The 19,952-nt window shown below is 36.8% G+C and overlaps 5 protein-coding genes across 5 annotated transcripts; 3 read left to right on the top strand and 2 right to left on the bottom strand.

Moving 5' to 3' along the window:
* Window positions 1–300: 300 nt before the first annotated feature.
* Window positions 301–2,650, top strand: INS49_007754 (uncharacterized protein; the record flags this gene model as incomplete). The annotated part of the gene is made up of 3 exons (XM_043168502.1): window positions 301–769; window positions 1,850–2,269; window positions 2,328–2,650. 3 exons carry the CDS (start codon window positions 301–303, stop codon window positions 2,648–2,650), a joined length of 1,212 nt encoding a protein of 403 aa, XP_043026182.1.
* A 199-nt stretch (window positions 2,651–2,849) lies between these two features.
* Window positions 2,850–3,933, bottom strand: INS49_007753 (uncharacterized protein; the record flags this gene model as incomplete). Its single annotated transcript, XM_043168501.1, has 3 exons — window positions 2,850–3,328; window positions 3,391–3,596; window positions 3,656–3,933. 3 exons carry the CDS (start codon window positions 3,931–3,933, stop codon window positions 2,850–2,852), a joined length of 963 nt encoding a protein of 320 aa, XP_043026181.1.
* A 2,501-nt stretch (window positions 3,934–6,434) lies between these two features.
* Window positions 6,435–7,517, top strand: INS49_007752 (uncharacterized protein; the record flags this gene model as incomplete). Its single annotated transcript, XM_043168500.1, has 2 exons — window positions 6,435–6,904; window positions 6,965–7,517. The coding sequence occupies 2 exons, from the start codon at window positions 6,435–6,437 to the stop codon at window positions 7,515–7,517; spliced, it is 1,023 nt and encodes a 340-aa protein (XP_043026180.1).
* A 586-nt stretch (window positions 7,518–8,103) lies between these two features.
* On the bottom strand, window positions 8,104–9,046 carry INS49_007751 (uncharacterized protein; the record flags this gene model as incomplete). Its single annotated transcript, XM_043168499.1, has 2 exons — window positions 8,104–8,603; window positions 8,695–9,046. The coding sequence occupies 2 exons, from the start codon at window positions 9,044–9,046 to the stop codon at window positions 8,104–8,106; spliced, it is 852 nt and encodes a 283-aa protein (XP_043026179.1).
* Window positions 9,047–18,431: 9,385 nt separating this feature from the next.
* Window positions 18,432–19,427, top strand: INS49_007750 (uncharacterized protein; the record flags this gene model as incomplete). The annotated part of the gene is made up of 1 exon (XM_043168498.1): window positions 18,432–19,427. The coding sequence occupies one exon, from the start codon at window positions 18,432–18,434 to the stop codon at window positions 19,425–19,427; it is 996 nt and encodes a 331-aa protein (XP_043026178.1).
* Between the last annotated feature and the right edge of the window lie 525 nt (window positions 19,428–19,952).

Below are 19,952 nucleotides of genomic sequence, written 5' to 3'. Positions count from 1 at the left end.
AAACCCTACCCCTAGCCATTAACCCTAACCCTAACCATTAACCCTAACACTAATTACTAACCCTAACTAACCCTAATTAATTCTAGCCAATTAAATATAGAAGCGAAACCGAGCTTAGTTAACATCTAAATATGATTTAAGGTTACTTGACATCCAGATATTATATTTAAATATAATATCTGGATGTCAAGTGAGGTACAGGGATTAAGGTCACTTGACCACGTCCCTCGCTCCTCCCCACCGCCACCGTCAACTGGCTGCGCCGCATGTCTTGGAACGTCGCCATGTCGCTTCACCTCCATGTGCGCACACTTCCCCTCCATGATGCGCAAGCTCATCCTTGGCGAGGCGCGCAAACAGCTCCCGGCCAAGACGCCTCTCGATCCGCACTTTGTGCCGGCGTATAACCCCTGGGAGCAGCGCATGTGTGTCTCCCCGGACGGCTCCTTCTATCGTGCGCTGCATACCGACAAGGCCGACGTGATGACTGGGACGATCCGGACTGTGACGGCAGACGGAATCCGACTCGATGACGGGAGGACGCTGGAAGCGGATGTTATTGTGACCGCCACGGGCTGGACGATGCATTTCGCAGGCGGCATACCGATCACTGTCGACAAGGAGCCTGTGGCCTGGCCAAGCAAGCTGGTATGGAACGGGTGCATGGTCCAGGATGTGCCGAACCTGTTCTTCGTGTGGGGCTATACCAACGCGTCGTTGACGCTATGTGCTGAGGAGACCGCGTTCAGTGCGTGCCGGCTGCTAAAGTGTATGGAGAGGGAGGGCAGCAATGTTGCCGTACCTAGGACTCCAGATGGCTTTGAAACCGAGAAGCAGGTCTTGTGGAAGTTGTCATCGACATACGCAAATGTTGCGAATCAGGATCTTCCCAAATACGGGAGCAAGGGACCTTGGAGACCAAGGGGAGTTGTTTTCCTTGATCTGATGCATGCGAGATGGGGAAATGTGACAAAGGGGTTGGAGTTTCTCGCGTAAAAATGGCTGATCGTGGAGTGCCATTTTGGAAATTCGATACTCAGTAGCAGGGTCGTCAGGGACTGGCTTAGTCTTACAGTAGTTGCCAACGACGATAAGTAAACCCCTCCTTTCAGAGGGAAATCTCGGGAACAGAGGGGGGACTCCTCATGAGCACGAAAATGCATGAGTGATACTGGTGGAATTCTCGCACATCCGCCTCGTACCTGACGTTCTTACGGCGTCGATGTCCAAATTGACGATGATACTCGGAAATCAGCAGAACGTCGATAGTTCGAGTTGGCCAACAGTCTGAGTGGCCATTACGACATTGACTGCAAGCCTAGAGACAGCACCCAAGAATGACCTACAACCAGACTATTTATCGAAATGGTCCGCAAGGGTGCCGTTCCCTTCCCGCGGCGCGAAAGCGGCCCGTTTCGTCCATATTAAAGCCGGCAAGAAACAACCAAGCACAGTACATTTCTGTGCAATGCCAAGACATCAGACCGCGGACGCTGCGTCCCCGAATTAACTCTTTCCGGTGCGGCGGTCGACGCAATTCCGGAACATTCAATCAGGAGGGCTATAGAGGGTCAGCAATGTCGCTGCCTATCTGTTAATCCGCCATTCTTATTGCACGGCGACGTGATGAGTTCGCTTGACGGCATCGGCATCTGGGCATCCCTGACCACGCTGCCGCCACGAGGCAGAGGTTGTACGGCGGCTGTCAACCCACCGCCAGTTTGGACTGCCGATCGATGGTAATCCTTGAAATCGATAAATGCAAGGCTGCCGCACTTGCAAGCAGGTCCACACTCTCTTGTTTCTACACCGACGTCTCCTCGAATCCTCCCTAGATCTAACACCGTAGCAATGATCGCTTCCGTTGCCCTCCTGGTGAGCGGCCTCGCCGCCACCGTGCTTGGCCATGGCATGGTGACAACATTCAAGACCGACGGAGTTCAGAATCAAGGTTTCATCCTCGATTATTACTACGCCAAGAAGAACGGCCAACCCGTGCCTGATATCGCTGCGTGGTATGCCGAGAACCTCGACAGTGGCTTCGTGGCGCCCAACAACTACGGCACGCAGGACATCAACTGCCACATCAATGCGACTCCCGGCACGCTCTCGACGACGGTGTCGGCCGGTGGCAAGGTCGAATTCGACTGGCCGGCTACGTGGCCGCACCCCTACGGGCCCATCATCACCTACGTCGCGAAGTGCGCGGCCGACTGCGCCAAGGCCGACAAGTCGCAGCTGAAATGGGTCAAGATTGAGGCTGTTGGCAGTATGTTATCCATATCATCGTTCCTAATGAACTCGGTGACTAACCCGACGCTTTATAGTCAACTACAGCACGCAGAAGTGGGCGTCGCAGACCCTGATCGACCAGGGCGGCAAGTGGACCACCACGGTCCCCAAGTCGCTGGCCCCCGGAAACTACGTCTTCCGCCACGAGATCATCGCCCTGCACGGCGCCGGCTCGCTCAACGGCGCGCAGAACTACCCGCAGTGCTTCAACATCAAGATCACCGGCTCGGGCACCGCAAACCCCACAGGCACTGCCGGCACGGCGCTGTACAAGAACACCGACCCCGGCATTCACTTCAACCCTTACACCACAATCACAAGCTACGCCATGCCCGGCCCAACGCTGTGGACAGGTTAAGTGGTTCGTGGGATGGGCTTTGAATTCTTGTATATATGATTATTAAGGAAGCATTGGGAGGAACAAGGGGTGACGAGACGGGCTGAATGGCATCGGTTGATCTCCACCTTGTTCTCGTCGTCTCATCCTTGATGTCAATTACCCGAATTTACCCACAAATGACCCCCATGACATCTTGGTCGACTGTGATTCAACACACCTAGCCAGCAAGCCTCTGCTTGATCTCAGCAACAATCAGCGTCAGCATCGCACTAGGCGTAGGGCCCTTCCTCGTCGCCTCCGCAACAATCGTATCGTGAAGCTGCCCGTAGCCCACGATGACCGCACAGTCCACGCCCTGCCCCTGGAGCTTCTCCCCGAGCAGCTCCCCGGCGGAGCGCAGCGGGTCCGCGCTCCCGACCACGATCAGCGTCGGCGGGAACTGCGCCGCCACCTCGTCCGGCATGGCCCTGGGCGACCCGAGCGCCGAGGCCCGGTCCTCGGCGCGCGGCATGTAGTTGCGCGCCATGGCGCGCACGATGGGCACCGAGATGAAGGGGCCGCCGAACAGCTCGTACTCGGATAGGGTTGGGGCTACGGTGAGGTCTGTCGAGGTTGCCGGGCAGATGATGACGTTGTATGGGATTTTGAATTCTTTCCTTTCGATGGACATTATGTTTAGGCCGGCTGTCAGATGGCCTGCGTCGAGTCAGTAAGTTGGTCAGCCAATTCAGAGGGACGATTGTGTCTGCTGGACTCACCACCTGCACTGTCTCCTGCGAGCGTGAAGTTCGTCCCTTGCAGACCCAGCGTCTCGCCGTTCTCCGTCAGCCACTTGAGGGACTCGTAGCACTGCTCGTGCTGTACAGGGAACTGGACTTCTGGAGCAAGAGTGTATTCCGGAAACACGACCGGGAAACCGGTCTGCAGGGCTAGATCGCGCACAATACTGTCATATTCTTCGATACTGTTGGCAGTTGGGTTGAGTTAGCTCCCTGCCCTTAACATTACTATTTGCTTACATACTTTCCAACAGACCATCCGCCACCGTGGATGAAGAAGATGTATGGCAGTGGGGGATCATCGGGTATGCCTTCGGTCTTGTATATCCACAGCTCCACACCACCTTCCACAGGCGCCATAAAGCTGCTTCGGTCCACGCCTCCCAGCTTTTCATGCTCCTGGGATGGGCCGAATGTTGCGAGGTACTCGGGGAGAGTGAGGTTTGCGAGAATCTCAGGCGACGTGGTGCTTGCCAACGCCTGGTTGAGCGGGTCAAGGTAGGGTATTGCAAGCGCAGACATGGTGAGCACTTTGCTTATGATACGTGGTTACTGTGGTTGTTGGATCGGTCTCTAGGAACACCACATGCAATTCATCAGGAGTTCGTTCAGGGTGACCCAGCATCTTTTATAATCTGTTACTTGCCTAAGTCGCTAGACTTTGTTTCCTTTTTACCTTGGTATCCTCCAGATCACAAGATCAGGATTTCATGAGTAAGCTGACCTGGGAAGCCAAGCATTTTTGACATTACTCTGGGGCAGTTCACATCTGGGGCGTATTATTATGGGGGAATTCACGTGTGGGACCACAGCTGCAAGAATTACATCTGGGATAGTGAGATATGCATGGACTAGCAACCGCGATCAAGGATGGTGATAGGAGGGAATGATGATATGCACTCGGTGCTGACTGGAACCCACCACATTCGCGGAGCTTTCGGATGTGCTCAAGTCAGCCCCCAACATGGCTTGGCAGAAAATCTGCGAGATATGCCTCACGCCGAGTGAGTAATTTGCAAGAAGCGATCTCATAATCCCCACGCCTTTCACCGATTAACATCCCTAGCCATTTGAAGATTGGGTTTTTGAAAAGCTCGTCCACAGGATCATCACACTGCATGTGGCACAAAGGATCACGCTAGTGGATGACCGCATCGCGCCCTATTCTGACTTCTCTTGTGGACATGCTAGCCTTCCTCGCAGCGTTTTGGGGGTTCGGACTACAGGACTTGTGTGGTTCGTGAATGCGGCAGCCAAGTAGTCGACATGTACCGCCTCCCTACCCCTTGAAAAGATCAGAGAGCCACTGAAATTGTTTCTACGTACTAAATGATGTCACTAGACATAGAACCTGGCTTCTGCCCTGGACTTCAACTGTTCCTTCGAAAGCATGCAATGGATTAGACGGAAGTGAGGATTTATGCGAGAGTGGCCAACAAATTCAATCATGAGGCAGTGTTAATTTAGATCTCGGGGCCATGCTGGACTTTCCACACCCGTGGCAGTGAGTACGAGACTCTCTAGATGAGGTGACTTGAACGCAAAGATCAACTAAATAAAAGAGACAAAGATAAGAAGATGCTACTTCGGAGCTCGTGACATGTTCTTACATCTAATGATTACTTATACTCACGCTGTCCAGGCAATGTTACTGGTTGAGGCTTAATAGGAATTCTTATTGGAAGAGTACAGACGATGTTTGAGTTGCAAGACTGTAAACCGAAGAGCTTCCGAGCTGACAAGTAACACTGGTGGGATGTGGACGGAAAATTCCGCTCAAGGAGCTTCTATCAACGTTTATCAAGTATTGCACATACTCAGACGACATGGGCCACGATAAATCCCGGCCTTTGGACTAACTATATGGCCTTTAAGACGAAGAGGGCAATCTTTTCCGCGGGGGTATGCGGAAGGGAGATCCTTCGCATCCTTCCCATCTAGCTTTCTGTCAGACTGCTAACTAGATCCTGCACCGTGCGGGGCCCAGCTGTCGTAAAGAGTCATGATTAATGATTGCATGAATGGTTGCTGATGTTCGTTTGTAGAAATCAACGTACGCCCAAAGTGGCGGCCATAAGGACACCCAGAGGAGGGCACATGTGCTTGTTTCATGAACGAACCATTCGAAGGTGGATCTGACGACAACAGGGGCCAGTAGGCTGACCTCGCTCCCCTGAGTGTGAAAGATGCGGCGCCAGTCCCCAAGCAAATAAACGAGGCCATACTCGAGGCCCTTCACTGGTGGAGAACGTTTCGGCATGGCCCGGATTGGCCCCCAACAGCCAAGCCGGGTGATTCTGGAGCCCTCGTGGCCAAAAAAACTCCCCATTGCCGGTTTTTGTTATCCAGTGAGCATGGTGCCATGTCCGGAACATTTCCGTGGGCCGGGCGGTCGGTCACCAAGGCCACCACGGCGCCGGTCCCGTTGCCGGCCATCGTCTGCGTCCGGGAGCTCGGAATAGCCAATCCAGAGCGGGCCGCCATGCTGTCCTTCTTTGCCGTCTTCAACTCGCCGGCCTCGTTATCGTTTCTTAACGGCCCCTGGGCAATCATTGATTTTGTGTAGTCCTCTCTTCGAAACCAACACGAGAGGCTTGCCTGACAGCACGCACAGAGACATGGCCGCCGAACATGGCCCAATGAATGGATACCTCACCAACTCTCCCCTGGAATTGCCGCAGGCCTGCTGACAGCCACAGATGGTACGAGGCAAGAGGCGCCAACGACCAACGACATACCACGAGTGTGGTGATTGACGCATAGTTGAATCGTATATAAAATCAGCTCGTCGCCATGGAATGGGCAATTTCTCCTCACCGCTCTCAACACACCATCCAGTCTCTTCAGCTTCGTTTTCTTTTCATTTTAATCTCTTGACGAGATACCTGCTCCTGGCGAGTTAGGTTCATTCATTGCCCGTTCCTACACTCTTTACAGTCCCTTTTTGACCAACTCATCTTCAATCATTGATACAACTTGCTGCGCAAGCATCCTTGACTGATTTGTTCCATTACTAATTCATAATGAGACTTCCGACTCTCGCTGCGATTTCCCTCGCCGCCTGCTCCGCGAATGCTGCTCCCTACGCTCCGCACCGTTCCCAGCGCACAGTCAAGCGCGCTGGCGTCGGAGATGGAACGAGCGTCATGTCCTTCTTCGGTCAGAGCACCGAGCCTGCAACACTCTCCGAGGTTTGCGAAAATGACAACTTCGACATTATCATCCTCGCATTCATCACCAGTTTGAACCCGCCCAAGCTTAACATGGGCAAAGACACCGGAAGCCCGAGCGAAGCCCAGGAGAAGTTGAAGGAGAAGGGCTTTGAGCTCTTCGATGGTACCGTGGCCCCTGAGGGAGGCAAGAGTATCGCCGATCAGATTTCTGGTTGTCAGAAGAACAAAAAGGTCATGATCTCCTTTGGCGGTGACGAGAGATACTCGAACGCCACCTTTGCTAGCGAGGATGAAGCCAAGCAGGCTGCTGATCAAGTCTGGTATGTATCAATAAGAACAAAAAGCCGATGCTGAACATATGCTAACAATACATCACACAGGAACCTCTATCTCGGCGGCACGGATTCAGACGACATAAGGCCTTTCGGCAGCAAGGTCAGGCTCGACGGGCTGGATCTAGACAACGAGTCAGGCAACGGCTCGTTCTACAAGGAATTTGTCACCGAGCTCAGGAGCAAGATGGACTCTGATTCCACAAAGGACTACTTCATGAGCGCGGAGCCCATGTGCGCCTTCTTCGACGATGCCGAATCCTCCATCCCTGACAGCGTGCTGCCCATGCTGGACTTTGTCAACGTCCAGTTCTACAACAACGAGGCCCAAGGCATCGGCGGCAGCGATTTTGACAGTACGATCAAGGCCTGGGCCAAGAAGTTCGCAGCTGCCAGCCCCAGCCCGAAGTTGTTCCTTGGCGTCCCCGGTGGTGAGGGTGCGGCCAGCACCAACATCCAGTCTGCTGATGAGATCAAGAAGACCATCAATTCGGTAAAGAACATGAACCTCACCGGATTTGGCGGTGTTGGTATCTGGGATGCTGGATTCGCCATGGCTGATGAGGCCTTCCCCGAGGCTGTCAAGAGCTCCCTCGGATAAAGCTCGCGCCTTTGATACGCGCCAACATGGTACCTTGTGTTGGCTCCCCTTGCTATCCCGGCCTCTTGATCGATCACACTCATTTTAAAAACAACGACTGAAAAGTCCGACTTTTCCATCCTAAATACAACCAACTACTGTGGCTCAACGCCAGATATCATACAATCGTTCCAGGCACCTTCCTTCGGAGAATACAGATGACCATACCCGCTATACTTTCATTCCAATACGCCATGATCGTGGCAATCATCACGCTCGTTTCACAAACAAACACAGGATACGTATTGTGTCACATAGACGTGTGCCATTGCGCGGCCCACCATATCACATTTTATTTGGTATATGGCCAAGTCTTGTAAATAGTGTGTCAGCTGTATATACATGAATAGATCACACTCCTTCAAATAGCTTGTTAACACTATAAACTCGGAGAACTAATTACCAGGCCTTCCCGCAACTAACATGGCACAAAAAGAAATGTGAGACGACCATGGCCTGTCCGGCAACGACAAAGCGCCACTTTTCTCCCTGTCAAATTCCATCTGAACCCCCAGATCAGCCGGCGGTTACATAGCACCTTTGGGGCTCAAGGCAAACAAGAAAGAATGGACTGGAGCTTTTGCAAAACAACATCCTGCTGAGCAGCAGCAGCATCCTTCTTGTTGCTCGCGACCCCAACACTAATACTGGCATAACACCCAGAGGTGCCAACAACGGTGCTCTCCGTCGGGAGCCGGGTGGACCCGCACGTCCGCACGTCTGCCGCAGTCGACGAGGAGGCCGAGTTGATGCGCGAGAGCACGAAATTGAACCGCGAGGCAGACGTGCACGTGCTGCTGCTCACAGTCGGGTAGTTGACGTTGAGCCAGATGCCATCAGGAAGGTAGGGCTTCCCGGAGTCGACGAGCGTGGTGGTCACGTTGGTGGAGAGCTGGGCGTAGACGGTCTGGTAGGTCTGCGTCGCGGTGGTGTAGGACACCTGCGAGCCCGAGGTGCCGCTGAAGGCGATCGCCGGGATGCCCTCGAGCGCGGCCTCGGCGGCTGCGCCGACTGTGCCGGAGATGAGGGTTGTGGAGCCGAGGTTTGCTGGTGGATGGTGAGTATCAGAGGGGTTGTGGGGACGAGGAGGGAGTCTTGCCTCCGACGTTGTAGCCTGCCACGGCGATATCTGGAGCACCTCCGAAGAACTTGGGCGACAGAGTCTGGATCCCATACCTGATGGCCGTGACAGGGTAGGAGTTGACATAGTTGAACCGGGGGTTGGAGCCGTCTGAACCGTAGGGCGGGCTTCCCGCCGGGCAGCTGTTGAACTCGCAGCCCGAGGTCACCGTTCCGGGCGTGGCATCGGATGAGCCGGTTCCCGATCTATTATCAGCCGGGGCGGAGATAATCACGCTCTCGCCTGCACTAGTGAGAGTATCGTAGAAAACGCGGATGTTCTTCTCGGCCCAGCCATCGTCATTTGAAAGGACGATGTTGACGGCTTGGGCAGCCAGAGGAGCTAAGAGGACGGACAAGGGGATTTGCATCTTGGTAAGAGATAAAAGAACAAGTGAGATGAGCTGGAGATGTTCCTGAGATGATGTGTCCTAAAGACAAGTCGGAAATGCTGTTATTTATAAGGGCCTACTCGGTATGGCGTTGTGAAATTGAATACCAGGTGAATAGTGCAATGGAAGGCTTCGGTGTGGAAACAAGCATGGCGCTCATGAACCCCTCGGCTTGAAGCGGGATCAAGGATTGATGCGGGAGTCATAATGTGACGCTGCATCACAGAGTCTGCGGATGTTTAGTGCATGAGCATGCAAGGTGTGCATGTCGATGCACTGTCTCCAACAGTTCATCCCACGTGTGCGATGGCAGGGATTACAGAATACAACTCTACCTGTGAGAGAGTTATACTGTAGGTGCGTTATCCAATAGGTAAGCCACTAGAGAAATGAGCACCTGGAACCAGCCACATTAATAGGCTGTCTGTTGCTGGTTGCTTGTTTTTCTCTATATCTGCCGATGGCGCGTCACACACCCATATTAGCTAAATGGGGCTAATTCAGCCGTTTTTTCCTTTCACTGCCTAACATAAGTAGCCTAACCCTAATCTATCTCACCCCAATCGTCAAACTCCTAGGCCAGTACCTAGACAAGTAGCTAGGTCACTTTGCCAATGCCTAGTCCCAGCAACCTCATTGTGAGGAAGGAGCACTGCACAGACCCCTTATGGGCATTAATAGGTAGTCCTTGGCCCCTTAGCCCTTTAGCACAAACTTAAACAAAATTATAATTAGAAACTAAATATAACCTTTTTATTATAAAACCCCTTAATAATTTGGCTTAAATTATGGGAATTAAACGCTAATTAATAACTATTATAAATATAGCCTTATTTAATAAGATAATAAAAGCATTACCATAAATTTATTATTAATTTCTTATTACTTGCTTTGCTTTTATATAATTATTTTAATATTTATTTATTTAAACTATTTAATTATATAGCTTTATAAAACTTTATAGCTAAACTTAAATAATTGTATGCTTAATAGCTTTTATAATTTTACTACTTATTTAAGTTTTTATATATTATAAAGATTTAAAATAATAAGCTTAAATATGCTTATCTTTTATAGCCTATCTTTAATAAAAATAATTTAATTCCTTAAGATAAGATTTATTAGCTATAAAATTAATTAATAAAGTAAAAGAGCCTTTTTATATTTTTTACCTGCTAGTAAGCGTTTTTATTATTTAAATTTCCTTTAGCATTTAATTTCTAAGCTATTTTCTTAATTAGCTAAATGTTGCTTTTTAATAATTTATTATATATATTAATTAAAACGCAATCTTTTTAAATACTTAAGCATTGCTAAATAATAAGTTTGCTAAGTTTATTATTATCCTTAAAAGTTTGCCTTAAAAATACGCCGCCTATATTAATATATAATTAAAACCTTAGCTCTTTTTTATATTTAAAGAGAAATGATAAAATAAAATTAAAAGGCTTTAAATTTAATAATAATAATATAGCATTACTTATAGCTAAAGATATCGCTAACTTTATTATATAAATAATAATATAGCTTTATAATTAATAAAATTAAGATTTTGCATATTTAATTGCTATAGCATTTATAAATATATTAATCCCTTAAGTTTATATTTAAGCTAAGCTTATATAAAATAGTATTAATAAATATTTTAACATTTAGCTAATAAATATTAACTATTTTTATTCTTATAAGTATATTAATTTAAATATTTAGTTTAATAAAAAGATTATAAAGTATTTTAATATCTTTTATTTTATTAAGCTTTTAAAGTATATTAAATAAATTTATTTTATAAATAATATTTATTAAGTTTAATCTTAATGTTTTTAAAGAATATACTTAAATAGCACTTTTATATCTTAATTAATAATAATTGCTAGCTGCTTAAGATAGCGATAGTTTAAGCAATTTATAATAAGTTAAAATTACATTTTATTAAATCCTTTTTAAATATTATAGCTAGCCTTAAAATAAATTACTTATTTCTTTATTAAATTATAAAGAAATAGGATATTACTTTATGTTTTTAAATTATTATTATAAATATAAAGGCTTGTAATATAAAGCTTTTTATATAGCTAATTATTATATTTAAATTGCTCGCTCCTAAGATTAAATTTAAATTTTAAAAACTTAATAAAGTAATAATATTGGAAAGCTTTTTAAATAATATTTAAAATTATAAAAGTATAATTCTTAACTTAGCTTAATAATAATATTTATTTACTTAAAACATTATTTATCTTTATTAGCTTATACCTATTTATAAAGATAGGTTAAATGTTTTCTATATTTTATAATATTTGCCTTTATAGCTTTAGTAATAGCAATTATAGCAATGCTTTTAAACATAGCTAACCTAAGCTCTTTTGTAATATAATTAATTATATATAGCTAATTAAACTTAAAATTAATTTTAATTATTAGTTTAATTAATTAATTAAGGCTAAATTTAAAATGCTAAATATAGTTAACTTTAGCTGCTACTAAATTAATACACTGCATGGCATTAATAATAAAATAAATAGCGATAATCCGCTTAATAAAAGCCATAACTAGGAAATTGCTAATAATAGCTTATCTTAAAAAACCGTTGCCTACTTGCCTTGCAAGCTTTATTTGCCATTAAACTATATTAATAAAATTAGCCTTATTAAGCTTATTATAATAAGTTTATAAACTTTATAAAGCAACTTAATATGCTTATATATTAATTACCTTTAATTAAGAAAATTTTAAATAAAGAGTTTTTTATAAATATAGCTATTAAGGCTTTTAATTATCCCTTTAAGGAAGCATTTTCTATTAATGATTATAATAATTACTTAAATATTACCTTCTTTAATATATTAGCATTATTACTATTTATTTATTATTATTGCATTAAACATTTTTATAATAATAATTTGTTAATAAATTATATTTACTTTATTTATTTTAAAAAGCCTTAACCCTAATAAAGATAAATATTAATGGCTTTTATAATTAAGGCATAAATTGCCAGCCTATTAAATAATTAAGGCTTAAATAGCGCGTTAAAAGATACTTTAAAGCAGTTAATAAAAAATTAAAAGGCCTTAATATCCCATTAAATATTATAAAGGGCGTAAAGGTAATTTAATTATTAGTAAGGATTAACTTAAAACTTAAAATAAGATTTAATTTTTACTTTTAAACTTATTTATATCTTTTTATTTAATTACTATTTAAATTATTATTAAATATTTATAATAATACTAGCTATAATTAAATAATAGCAAATAAATAATGGTTATAATAAAATTATCCCTTTTTATTAATTTATAAATGCATATCTTTATTATAATTATATAAACTTAAAATAAAAATTCATAAGTTATATAATTATATACTTATGCTATTATAATTCTTAAGAAAATATATTAATTATGAAATTATAGCAATTACTTTATTTACTTATAAAGTTTCCATAATTAAAAACTTAAAGGCTAATATACTTATTAGCATAAATATTATAAAATTAAAGGGTTTTAATATTATTAATTTAAAAGAATATATTAATATTAACTCTTACTATATTTAAATTCTTATAAAAATAAGAAATTATAGCCGCTTAATAAAAATTAAAGTATTTACTATACAATATATTATTATATTACTTAAATTAGCTATTTATCTTTTTATTAAATATTATCTATATACCAATAATATTTAAAACTTAATATTTACCCTTATATTAACTTAATTTAACGCTTATGCTTTTTTTATAAATATTTATTTAGCTTATATAATTATTAAGAATAAAATAAATAAGCTTATTATTATATTTAATAAAATATTTATAAAATACCTATATTCTTTAAACCTATAATGCTAAATTTATGCTATTAATAAAGATAACAAGGCTATATTTACAGCTTTTTATAAATCCTTAAATTCTTAATATTTAAAAATAATGCCGTTAAATAACTTTTAAATATATACCTTAATAAGCATTAATATATTTTTTAACCTAAACCTTATTAATTAAAATAAGCTTTTAAGTTTTTTTAATAAAAATATAGATATTTTTAAAGATAAAGGTTAGGTTAAAGCTTTATAAAATAAATAGCTAAAGATTTACTTTAAGTAAAACTAGTAAAATATAATTTTAAAAAAGTGCAAAGTTTACCTTATAATTTTAAAAAATGCTAAGGTTATTAATAAAACTTTAAATAAACTATAAGCTATTAAAAAAATTAAATAAATAACTTAATTTATTTCCTTTTTTTTTCTTTATATTTATTATTTAATAAATAATATTAAATAATACCTAAAAAGATTGCAAAGTAATTAATATTTAAGGATTAAACTATATATTAATTCTTAATGCATACCTTATAAAAAGCTAAGATTAAATTTTTTTAAAAATTATAAATATAAAATATATTATAGTTCTTAATATTATTGCTTTCTTTTATTAATAGTAAATCCATTTTAAATCTTAATAAATATTTATTATTATAATAGTTTATAAATAATTTATATTTAACTATATTATTATAGGATATTATAGCAACTTAGCCTATATATAATAATAAATAAATTAGCTTTTTAAAAATATATTTATTAAAGTATATACTAATAATATAATTATTACCATTAATGGCTTTTTATAAGATTATATTAACAATATTTATTTAATTTTTAATTAATTGCAATAAAAGAATATTTTAATAAGCTTAAAAAAATCCTATTTTATAATACTAATAATTATTATGCTTAGCCGTTATATTAACTCTTTTAGCCTTTTTATAATTAAAGAATGCTTAAAGGTTATTAAAGCCTTAAAGTTTTCCCGCTTATTAAAGGATTTAAAATATTTTATTAACCTTACAAGCTATATAAAATATAATGTTCTGCGTTTTGCAATAAAGATTAAGCCTTTTAAATAATAAAAAATAAATCTTTATTAATTAAATACTTTAATAAAATTAAAAGGTAAAATAGCTTAAAAGAATTAAATAAAATAAATTATATTTACCCTACTTAGCAATATAAAGAAAGCTGCCTTTAATACCATGAAATAAGATTTAATTAAGTTTATATTTATTATATACTTTAATTTAAAAAAGCATTTATTTATTAATTTCAATATATCTATATTTAAAATTAAAGTATAAGTTTATTATATAATAAACTTAGCTATAAGGAAACTTATAAAAAATAGCTATATTATTATATACTTACTATAAACTTTAATTAAAATAATTACATACCTTAGCTATACTTTATCCTTTATAAAACGCTAATATTAAGCTATGAAAATAAAACTTTTTAGCTATATATAAGTACTTAAAAAATATTAATACTAAATTAATATTATTAAGCATTATTTTATAATTTATATAAACTACTTAATAATTCTTACTCTTTTTAAATAACTTAATATTATTAACTTTATTATAACCTTAATAAATAATAAAAGATTAATTTATACCTTTAAATATATTAATGCTTTTAAAATTAATTTATTATATAAATTAAAAAGAAAATATATTATGCTAAATATATTATTATATATATTATTATTAAATATATTGCTATTAATTAAAGATAATAAATTAAATATTTTCTTAAATAATTAAGATAAATATTAATTATTTTTCTTAAAAATACGCTTAATAGCCTTTACAATACCTTTAGAATTAAATCTATAAAATGGAAATATATATATTAAAATATCTTTTAATTTTCATAAGCGCCTTTAAAATAGCTATTAAATAAACCCTTAATAAGCAAGAATTTTAAATATAATACAATAAAATAATGCTTTTTATAAGAATAAAGCCATCTTTTTATTTAAAATTTACTTTAGCCTTATTTAAAAAATATTAAATAAAAATAAAACTCCTTATCTTTATATTCCTTAATTATATATAATTAAAATCTTAAAACTTGCTTATATAGGCAGTTATTATAATTATGCTTAACTTAGCAAATTCCTTTAACCCTTTTATATTAAAAGATTATATTCCAAGCTATATAAATTTACCTATTACTACCTTAATTGCTAAGTTTTTAATATTAAAAGATATAAAGCTTATAAAAGCTTATAACCATTGCTTAGCCCACTATATCCATATTATTAAATTATAATAAACTTTATCCTTAAACTTTTCTTAATAAAGGGCTATAATTATATTCTCTTAATAATTTACAAATTCTTAAAGAATTTATTATTAATGCTTAAAAAATTAATATAAAAAGCTATGAAATAAGCCTTTTCTTTATTATAATACTTACTTTAAAGTAATTAAGGCTATTTAAAAATTATCCTTTTAAATTAAGACCCTAAATTCCTATTAAATATTTAATTATTAATATAAAAATTATTTAAAATAAAGCTGCTTTATATAACTATATATTATTTATAAATTAATAGTTAATTAAAAAAAATAATATAAATTATTAAATTTATGCTTTATTACTTTATTTATAGCCTTAATAATTTATAAAAATGGTTAAATACTTTATTATAAATATAATTTAAATATTATAATAGCAAATTTTAAGTAATTAAGACTTTCTTAAATAAAATTATTAAAGGCTTTATTTTAAATAATATCCTAAACATTATTATAAATTAAGTACCTTATTAATTGCTAAACCTTCCTTAAAGCTATATTTATATATATAATGCCTTAGCATTTATAATAATAATAATAAAAGCATACTTTAATAAATAATATTTTATAAAATTCTTTAAAGTTAAAGCATAGGTATTATTTTAATTATATAGAGAATATAAAATTTTATAAGATATTAGCTATAAATATAAATCATAATATATAGGCTCTTTTAAAGTTATAAAAAAAATTAACCGTTTTATATATCAACTTAACTTTCTACATATATAAAGGTTAAAGCATAATGTTATTTTTATTAACTACTTTAAACTATACTTTCTAAATTTATTTAATTAAGATATACCTTAAATTAAACCTATTTAAATTAAAAATTATGCAAAGCGCATAATTAATTAATAATACTTAAAACTAAAGGATATAAAATATTTTATTAAATACATTAAATTAAAACTTAAATTTTAAAAATAAATAACTTTATCGCAATTAAGACTTAATGCATAATTACTGCTTAATAAATTTACTTATAAATAATTATTTATTATAAACTTAATATAATAACTATTATTAATAATTACTATTAATAATTACCATTAATAATTATTATTAGTAATTGCTATAATAATTTATAATAATATTTACTTAAAAACTTTAAATAAAATAAAAATAAAATAAATATAGCATTACTTAAAGTATAATTTTAATTTTTTCTTAAGAATTATAAACTTCTTTCTTCCTTTTATTTTTTTATTTATCTTTATTTAATAAAAGATATATTTAAAATAATCTTATAATTTAAGCCTATTGCTAATGATAATAGCGAAAGGAAATAAAAGCAAAAAGCTATTTAAAAATAAACTTAAATAGCATAAATTTAAAATAAAGCATTAAGCCATAAATCTTTTTTAAAATTTAAAGCCTTAAATTAAAAATATTAATAATATTACATATTAAGATAATTAAATTAACTTAATAATTATTATAAAAAACTTATATATTATATTATAAATAATTCTTAATTTTAATAATATTAAAATTAATAAACTTAATAAAGCTATAAATCTTTTTACCTTTATTTACTTAATGTAAAAATAAAAATATAATAAAAAGCTTTTATAATTTATTAAAAAGTATAAAAAGAAGGAATATAAGTAATAAATATATATTTATAATAAATTATAAGATATTGCTAATAAAAAATTTAATTAATATCTTTTTTATATAAATATAAAAATAAATTAATTAATTAAAAAAGCCTTAATTTTATTATATTCTTTATAATATTTATTTAATATAATAAATTATAATATTTTTTCTTTTTAAGTTAAATTTTAATTTAAATTTAAAAAATCCATAAGTAAAAATAATTTTAATAAAAATATTAAAGCTATTAAATCTATATATAATAAAATTAAAGAAAACTTACTTAAAAAACTACCTTCCTTTAATAATTACCCCTTTAATAGCAATTTTAATATTTTTATTATATTATTTTAAATTAAAAAATATAGTTTATTAAAGAAAATTAAAAAAAATTTAATATAATGTTTATAGTAAGTTTATAATATAATTTAAAGAAAATAAAGTTTAATATATCCTTATAATTTATTATATTTTTAATTAATAATGCAATAACTTATTAATTTATATTACCTTTCTTACTTATAATAAAATATATTAATATTTATTTATATTTTTTATTAATAATACCCTTACTTTTAATAAAATAATAAAAATATAAGCAATATAAAATAAAAAATATTAAATTTATTATTAAAATTAATAAATAATAAGCTTAAATTATAAAATTATAATTAAAAAATATTAAATTAAAGATTTAATAAAACTTACTTTAAATATAACTTAATTTTAATATTATATATATTATTAGCTTAAAAAATTAATTAATTAAGAAAAATAAATAAATTAATATTTTAAAAAATAGCTATTATACTTTATTTATTAAAATAATTATAAATAAATTTAATGCTTTTCTTATTATTTAAGATATTATAAATATTATTATTAAATTACTTAATAATAAATATATTCTTAAGTTAAAACTTTTTATAAATAACTTTAAATTAAGTAAAAATATAAAAATAATTAATTATAAAAAATATAATAAATTATAAAATAAACTTTAAAATAACCTTAATACTTTAAAAAATAAAAATAAAAACTATAAAAAAAATAAAAATAATTTAAGTTTAATACTTTACTTAAAAAATAAAATATAAAATAATTAATTTATTAAATATACCTTTTAAAATTATTTATTAACTATAAGGGCGCCATTATTTTTTAAAGGGGATAAATTATAAGGAAGGAGCACTGCATAAACCCCTTATAGGTATTAATAGGTAATTCTTAGCCCCTTAGCCCTTCGACACAAACTTAGACAGAATCACAACCAGAAACCAAATACATCCCTCTTGTTACAGAACCCCCTGACACTCATGATAAGTCAGATATTTCTTTGCGTCCACTTTGAGTCATCCAAAACTATGGTATACTAGCGTAATTAACCAACGCATAGAAGCCTCCGGGTAGCCAGATTTTCAGTGACAATCGAGCAAACCCTTCTTACTTCATAGTCCAAGATTCATCCACTCCACCACTACATAAAGACAAGTTTCCCACGATAACAAGCGCAACACAACGACATGACAGCAGCAGTCATGAATAAGTCGGGACCTAGACCAGCTTCCAATACAGGTGCAATCAAGACGACTATCCTCATCTTATCTGATACGCACGGAATGGCTCTGGATGAGCACCTACCCTCCCCACGCGCAGATGTCGCTATCCACTGCGGCGATTTGACGGAAGAGTCCAAATTGGCTGAAATGCGAACAACTCTGGGACTCCGGAAGGAAATCGATGCACCTCTGAAACTCGTTATTGCCGGAAATCACGACTTCACTTTAGACATACCGTCCTTCAAACAGAAGGTCGAAGATGCACGGCCTCCTCTCGAGCCCGCGCTTGTGACAAAGGAGTACGGTGATTACGGTGAAGCAGAACGGCTCTTCTTAGAAGCACAAGAACACGGAATTCGACTTCTCCGGGAAGGCACTCATCGCTTCGTTCTGTCAAATGGTGCTGAATTGACGGTATATACAAGTCCCTATACACCGTCATTGGGCGATTGGGGCTTCCAATACAAGCCGGATCAGGGACATGCATACAACATTGAGAAGGGCACTGATATTGCCATTACGCATGGACCACCGCGAGGTGTCTTGGATCGAACCAACGGTCGCGAACGTGGAGGCTCCTCTGAGCTGTTCGCTGCCGTGGCTACATTGAGACCACGTATCCACTGCTTTGGCCACATTCACGAAAGCTGGGGCGCTAAGATGATAACTTGGAGAGAAGCACAGAGCCATCAGTCATCATATTTGACCGATATAGACAACGGCAAATCCGAAGTTCTCGAAATACTCAACACAATCCTACCGGGAAAGTACGACACGCCCGAAACTATAGCGCTCAAGGACGCGAAGCTCGTGAGGTACGGCAAGCAAAGACATTGCCACACGAGTCACTGCCATGACGACGGGTTTCCTCTGCAGGTCGAGAAGCAGACTTTGTTCGTGAATGCAGCGATCAAGGGTGGCGACGATGAGTTGCCAGTGCAGTTTCCGTGGCTTGTGACTTTAGAGCTGCCTAGACCAGAGGTCACAAAACAGATGGAAGCCATGCTCAACATTCATAATGGCATCAGAGGTGAGCGTAACTTCTGCGGAAAGTGAGCGAACGAGGAGAGTGAGCATCTTCCAAAGTTGGACGATGAAGAACTGGAGTGCGTTATAGGGGCGACGGAGTCTTGTCTGCCAGGATTCGGTTGATTGGCTATGATTGCAGTTTAAGGGGAGCAAGATGGCGCTGGTATTCTGCAGCTTTAACATTTATTCTTGATACATAGTTATCAAAGAAGAGATCTTTGGGCTCCTTCACCCCCTCACCTCCATGAGAACTGTCGATGCGGACCAAATATGGCCTTGATCGTTGAACCCATCCAGCTGTCATCCTGAGTGTCCTTGGGTATGCCATAGAATGTGTGAGGAGTAATGGTTGTGGGGGTGTTCAGATACGAGTTGCCACCGGAACTCTTGTTGAAGCCTCTGAACAGGAATCGTGGAATCGATCCGTCTCGATCTATAGATGCGTTATCTCGAGTAAAAAAAAGATTGGCACGATTGCTTTGGTTGCTCGCTTACTATGAAGGGTTGCCAACCACGAATGTGCCGTAGGTGATGGTTGTACCCCTGATCACA

This window comes from Diaporthe citri (genome assembly GCF_014595645.1).
Source record: "Diaporthe citri strain NFHF-8-4 chromosome Unknown scaffold_3, whole genome shotgun sequence".
In the NCBI taxonomy this organism is placed as follows: domain Eukaryota; kingdom Fungi; phylum Ascomycota; class Sordariomycetes; order Diaporthales; family Diaporthaceae; genus Diaporthe; species Diaporthe citri.
The sequence above is the reverse complement of the archived record's forward strand: the minus strand, read 5'-3'. Positions and strand labels throughout refer to the sequence as shown.